A 7,086-nucleotide genomic window follows, 5' to 3' on the forward strand; every position below is an offset into this window, starting at 1 on the left:
AGCCTCAGTTCTGACAGTAAAGGCTCCACATTTTAAGTCAATTCCAGAAAAAAAAAAATAATCCCTTTAATAAGAATTTAAGCAGCCATTCATAACAGTGGAACGTTTACTAACTAAGACCAGGAAAGGGCTGGATTTAGGTAGAACAAGTGGATTAGATTTCCCATTGCTAATCCCAAATTAAGTACAGTACAGAGGAGGCGCACCCTCCTCGGAAAGGCTGAGCAACTGACTTTCTGGGATTGGTGTCAGGTTGGACTTTCAGAGGCATTTCATCCCGGCTCTCCTGTAACCAGGACACTGTCCTTACTGGCACCTGGCCCTTGCTACAGTCCCGCTGCTCCTTAACACAGTAACGAAAGGCAAACACTACGGGAACAGATCAGTAAGAGATCAGCAAACTTCCAGAAGTCCCTTCTCCAGAGCTGACGGTAGTTGTGAACGGAGGCTTCTACCAGCCCATTTTGTTTGGCTGGTTTGATGTTGCAACCTGGCTGCTAATATAAAGAAACGAGAACAAAACACTGGATGAAAAGGAGATAGCACAGCAGGTTATGGCTTGCATGGGGCAAATTTGCTTTTGTTCTGCCACTTTGAACACCACCCAGCCCTGCTTTATATTGAAGCATAATGGGACTGCCTGTACTCCCCCAGGACCAGGGATTTCACATAACTTCATAGTTTCTGTAATTAGATATTTGTGAAACTCTGAAATCCTCTGATGAAAGATGCTGTAGAGGTATTGTCTACTCTTCTACCATGAAAGGACTCCACCCAAACCCAAATACAGATGTTGTCCTCAACGTACAGCATTACTAATCCAAGCCAGTAGTACTTGTGGCCTGATTTAAATTCTCCTGGAGTCCCAGATGACTTCTGTAAATGCCAGTAGGCCCCAAGAATTCTAGAAAGGAAATACTGGCAAATTAGCCTTCTCTTCTCCCAAAATTGGAACCTCCTTTTCACTGGCAATGATGTGAGTAAGGATACTCTAAACAAACCAGAAGGTCATTTGCTGCTGAGAGCTTGTAATAGGAATTGCGATGTTCTTAACGCTGAGTTTGAGCGCCAAAGCTGCCGGTAAGGCTTTTTGCTACTGCTGTATAATTGTTCCACATACTAATGCAAGACCCTGTAGTGCCCCATCCCTACTCCACCCTCCTCCTGCCATGGATTTGTACAAGTAGAAGAGGATTATTTTTCTATTTAGTACTTCCCATACTCAAGGAAGTATTTGAATGCCAATTTGAATATTTATTATTTATAGGCCTGAGATATCAGTGCATAGTAATATATTGTAATAATAATAGTGTGTAATGGTAAGAGTTGCTACACCAGACCTGGTCTAGTTACACTACTGCTGGGTAGCCACTCTCTGGTACCAAACTTGCCATGAGTTTGGGGTCTTTTAAGAGAAAAGGGAGGCAGGAAGAGAGAGACTTGAACATTTTACCACCATTCCTGGTCTGTCATGCAAAGATGCAGATGGGGAGAATAGTAATTGTTTGTTGGTTACCATAGGAAAGTTTGTTTGCTGGGTCCTTCTAAACCAGTGCAACAGGACTGTTTGCTTCAACCTACTTAGATAGTAAAGAAACAAAAATGACTTCAGCATTCTCATCCCAAGGATGGTTGGCATCTCTAGTGGTACTGCACTCTTTTAGCTCCTTCCCATAAAGATGACCCACATTGTTCCAGAAATCTTCTGCCACTGGCTTACTTCTCTTACCTTGGCTGCTGCTTCCATTGCTGGCCTTGGCAAATGAGAGAATCATGGTTCAGCTCTACAAAGAGAGAGTCCCGTGTGCTGTGCAGGACTTGAGGCCAGCCTTGTCCATCTTCTCAGCTTTCAGCTTCTTCAGTAATTAGAATTATCAGGACTAAAACACTGTGGACATTATTGCTGCTTAGCGTGAAGCTAACAAGAGAGCGCCAGATTTACGACATTCTGGCCAGACAGAGGATTAAAAAAAAGTTACAAATCATTGCCCAGTTCCAGGATACGTACTCCAGGATCTTATTTCGCCAGAGACTCCACGTGAACTTTAGCCTCTTGGAGAAATCCGCCTGCATTTTTCTAATTGAAATACCAGTCAGACCAGTGGCGGGATGCAAACTAACATGCATGAAAAATAAAGGTTCAATGACCCAAATCAATTATGTTTTAGGGGCACTGCTCTGGACTGAGTAGGAAATATTTCAAACAGGAAAAAGAGCTAAATAGGATCATTCATTGAACTGACCTGGAAATGAGAGAGAATTTTGGTAAATAAGAAGTTCAATGTAAGCCAGTTTTATGTACCAGCTGTAGTGGATTAAAAACAAACCAAAACCCAAGCCCAGATATTTCTTAGACTCAACTAATGTTTCAGATTTCACTGAAGTGAACAGTGCAGTAAAACAACGCAATTCTTATCCCTTCCTTGAGCACAGGCAGTGTAACAGTTTACTTCCTGACATTAAAAAAGAAAAAAAAAGCAGTTTATGGAAATCCTGAAACTGCATCTTTATTGAAACAGGACAACCTGCAGGTCTTCTCTATAAACTAGAAATAATAACTTCAAGCAAAAACAACTTCTGAAGGTCAGAACCAGCTACTATGGTTGGATTTTTAAAGCACATACACTCAAGCCAGGGAGAAACAGCCCCAATACTGCTTCAGAATATATGAATGTAGCTGCTCCCCAGGTTGGCCAAATGTCCAAACCCTCCACACAATAAATATCTGCCAAGGTACATTGTAAACACATAGGATACAGCTATGGCAATTAATGAAGAGACAAAGAAAATAGGAAAGACCTATCGTTTCTCTACTCCCAAAGGACACAGTACTTCCACAAACAGCAAAGAGATTAATAGATATTAAGCTCATTGCCATCAGAAGTTTCAGATTCTTTGAAGCTGCCTTATTTGTCTTTACCAGCTTTGTTTCTTGAGAAAGAAAGGCAGCCTGGGGTGCACTTACAGTGCTTCACAGGGAGTGACCTATAAAACAAAAGCTACCTGGACCTAAAAATCCCATTAAAGTCTTACTAAAATAACCCACACACCTGGCAGCAGCTGGAATTGGAACCAGATGTGCAGTACATCTGGTAAGAATGGGGCTGCTGCTAGCAGACACTGAGCCATTTGAGTTACATACTTTTCTAGTCCAGCAATTCTCTGGAAAGACTTGATAAAAGTTAGATATTTTGCCTCCACTTTTAAGACGGAGGTTGACCACTAACAGTCCTATTGTGTGTCAACGTAAAATGTTTCAGAACTTCCATAGCCTCCCCCTGCAATCAGATGTGCATATTTTGCTGCTCCAGTTGCATAATTTACTGATTCAGCTGCATGCTTGGTTGATCTGGTAGGAGACCAGTACAGTAGCTGAGATTCTGGATACATTGCCAATTGTGCAGCATGCTTTGTTGATCAGGGCCGTAGAATTTAATAGCTGAAATTTCATACACTTTACTAATCAGGCCACATTCTTTGCTAATTGAGGTGCATATTTTAGTAGTTGAATATTTTTTTTAATCCTTCACTGATCTTGGGAAGGATCCTGCTCCCTCTGAAACCAGCGGGAATCTTGCCATTGTCCTCTCTGGGAGCAGGACTAAGACTTTGACTGGAGGGTCTAGGATCACTGAGATTTCTTCTCTTAAAAGGAACTGGAAAGGCTTGATTTTTTTTCTTTAAGCCAGCAAGTGAACAGAAGAATAGCAGATGAAGGATGGCACTGGCATAGAGACCTCCTCCGTAGGGATCTGATTAAAGGGATAATATTTTAGGGACATTACAGAGACATAACTTTGACTACATTATTCTTTCATCAGGCTTACATTCTTCCTTCAGGATAAACAAGCCACTTATCTACATATCTTGTTCCATCTGATACAGACATGCAGGAGGAAACATCATACACCTTATCTTCAAATTTTCTTTCATTTGATCTAACTCCTGTTTTTATATTGCTGTAGTACTCAGTGAAGGATTCCAGAGAGAGCTCTGCTTTGCCACAAAACACATTTCAGGCATCCACACTACCTCAAAGCATCCCAAAGTTCCTCAACTCTTGAGTGGCAGAGACCACCTTCCTGGATGAAAAGAACAACTCCGTTTCCTATACCGCATGCAGATTTTGCCCTTGCCAAGGGAGTTTCTGTTATGCTTTTATATTGTTAACGCTATGCCAGAAAGACAATGCATTTCTTCTAAGCCTTTGAATACCTTTTTTCAACTGCCAAATTGAGCTACATTTGAACCATCAACTTAGAGTGGGATGTGTATTTTTTACTAGCATAGCAACACTATCAGAATGTAGTCAAAAAAGATAAAAGTAATGAAGCCTACGCAGCGTAGTGCAGTCCCTGATGAGTGAGGAGCAAGTGCAACTTACTGAAAAAAAAAACCAAAACAAAAACAGGGAGCAAAAAATGTACACACACATCTGTTTGCACACACAGATTTCACTGCCACATTTAGGAGGGTAAGCAATAGGAAATGCCTTAAGTTTCATTCTGCAAAAGAAATTGTCCAGTATGTTAAAAGGCTACAGACATCATGTGATCAAAAGAATAATTGACACAGCAAGAAGTCAAGTCTGGGAAAGTATATAGGATGCTGTTGGTTCTTCATTAAGGACGCAGTTTCTTTTCTTATAGTGCTGTTGGTCAATGCTTTAGTTCAGTTACTGCCTGATGGGAAATCAAACAGCCCTGCTTTCAGAGTTAGAGAACAACAGAAGTTGGGTAGGAATCATAGAAAAGAGAAAAATCAAGCAAAAATTATACAGCTTGCTGATGTATTCAGTGTCCCACCATGGCCAGGTGCACCCAAAGGCACACCACACAGCCAACACTCGGTCCATCTCCTGACTATACGGGCAAAGTTGGAACAAAACTAGCACAGGAAGGATGTAATAGCTCAGGGCAGCAAGCAAGTTATGTAGATGAATAAGAGAAGTATGCAGCTGTGTGAGGGTAGGTTTGCAGGTTCCGCAATGCAATTCTGAGTTAAAAGAGAAACCAAAGACAGAACCTCACAACTCAATAGATTTGAGTGTGCAGTTAATATGTAGTACTAAAGTGCCAGCAACATGGCTTAAGACGTTCTCACTGTAGCTATCTTCACTAGGATGCCAGAGTGAGAGAAAACATCTTCGTTTCAACCACAGAGTTCTTGCTGTGTTCGTATGTGCTGTAGCAGGGACTGGTGTATCAGGCAGAGTTACAACGCTGTTTTCCACCAGGGAAAGCAACCCTCCACCTTTTTTATTTATATATATATATACACACACGCATTAACAAAAGACAAGAGTGTATGGAATACTATTTTCTTATACTGTAGTGGCTCATGTTTTATAGATCTGAGAATCCGTATCAGAAGTGTCAAACCTTGCTGCTCTCAGGGTCCACGGGAAGAGTCCCGCTCACTTCGGCGGGGCCGGGGCTGCTCACCCTTCCCAGAGCAGAGCCACCGTTCGCTCCGCAGCTGCTCCTAGTAGTGGGGTACCCCGTGCTTCCTCCTCTGCCTTTCCATCTCCGCCCTGCTTCCCCCAGTGCTCCCCCAGCGGCTCCCAGCCGGTACCAAGAGCCCTGCCCTCCGAGCTGGAGCTGTCACCGGCACCGTTTACCTGCTCTCCGTACCACGGGCAAGGTGCACGGGCCCGGCGAGCGCGGGGACCGTAACACCACGCACGGTGGCTGGGTCGCCCTCCGTGTGCCGGGCTGCCCGCCGCTAGGGATGCCTCCGGGCGAGTGCTCAGACTGCTGCTGGCTGGCCCGTTCTGTCGGTTTGCACCGGCCCTGCCCCGGGTTTCGGGTCTGGCTGTGCGGGAGGGGAGAGGGTGATCCAGGGACGGGCGCCTGCAGCATTCTGCCCCCGGTACCTGCAGGGCTCCGCGGCGGCTCGGCAGCCAGCCCTAAGGGGCCGCGCAGCGCCGGCCGCCGAGCGGGCAGGGGCCGGGGGATGCCCGCAGCGCCGGGCAACGAGGCAGCGCAGCCGCCCCCGCCCCGGCGGTCCCGCTGCATACCCCCTCCCGGGGGCCGCGGCGCATTCCTCGGCCCGGGAATCCCGGGAGCCCCGGTACCTCCCGTGGTCCCGGCGGATCTTCCCCGCGACGCGCCGAGCCGCGGGGCACTCGCTCCCCGCCGCGTTTGCCGCTGCCCGCCGCCGCCGTGCCCGGGGCGGGCGGGGCGGGCGGAGGCCGCCGGGGTTACCTTGCCTCCCGCCCCGCCGGGGTTACCTTGCCTCCCGCCCCGCCGAGGCAGAGCGCCGCGGCCGCCGCCAGGACGAGCCCCGCGCCGGGGACGCCGCGCACCATAGCGCGGGCGCTGCGCCGAGCCGTGCCGTGCCGAGCCAAGCCGAGCCGAGCGGAGCTTTGCGCTGCTGAGCCGCGCCGTGCCCCGAGCGGGCGCCGCTGACAGCGACCCCCCGAGCCCGGCCTCCCCGCCCCTCGCCCCCTCCCCCGGCCGCTCCCGGCCCCTGCCCTCCCCCGGGGGGTCACCTGCGGCGCGGAGCTCGGCGGGGCCCGGGCCGGGCGCTGGGGGGGCTGCACGGGCTGCAGGGGGGTGGCGGGGCCCTGCCCGAGCCCCCCCGCCGCAGGCAGGGCCGGAGCTGGGTGCCCAGGGCTGTACCCGCTCCGGGCGCGGGGGCCGGGGGCAGCGCCAGCCCGCCAGGCAGCTGCTCGGGGGGGCTCCTGCTGCTGGCGGGGGGCAGCTGGCCCGGGCAGCCCACCCGGCCGGGGCTCCTGCCTCCCGCCGGGCCCCGCCGCCCCCCGTCAGTGGAGCGAATTATCGGAGGAATGGGAAATAGGAAAAGGGCTCTGGTCTTTCTAGCAGGAAAAACCACCCCAGTGTCATCCGAGCACGAAGCAAAGGGCAGGGAAGGAACATTCCCGGGCATTCTAGGAGCCCAAGGAGAAGGAGCTGCACGTAAACTAGCAGCCAGGGTACGGCAGCCACTTCACCCTTTTGGAGAGCATGGGAGGACAGGGGACGCGCATTGTTTCTGAGGCAGCTTTCTGGTTTCTGAAGTGAGACCCCCACCCACCCACCCCCAGTTGCAGCGCATGCTGCAATGACTGCGGGCACCCCACCA

The 7,086-nt window shown here is 49.3% G+C and overlaps 1 protein-coding gene across 1 annotated transcript in view; it reads right to left on the reverse strand.

Moving 5' to 3' along the window:
- Positions 1 to 6,409, reverse strand: part of LOC102045715 (uncharacterized) — a 32,632-nt gene extending 26,223 nt beyond the window's left edge. The window contains exon 1 of the mRNA XM_055700735.1: positions 6,233 to 6,409. Within this exon, the coding sequence (XP_055556710.1) occupies positions 6,233 to 6,310 (78 nt within the window). The 5' untranslated portion in view covers positions 6,311 to 6,409. The remainder of the gene's footprint in view (positions 1 to 6,232) is intronic.
- Positions 6,410 to 7,086: the final 677 nt, after the last annotated feature.

Source organism: Falco cherrug, chromosome 1 (assembly GCF_023634085.1).
Source record: "Falco cherrug isolate bFalChe1 chromosome 1, bFalChe1.pri, whole genome shotgun sequence".
Lineage (NCBI taxonomy): Eukaryota > Metazoa > Chordata > Aves > Falconiformes > Falconidae > Falco > Falco cherrug.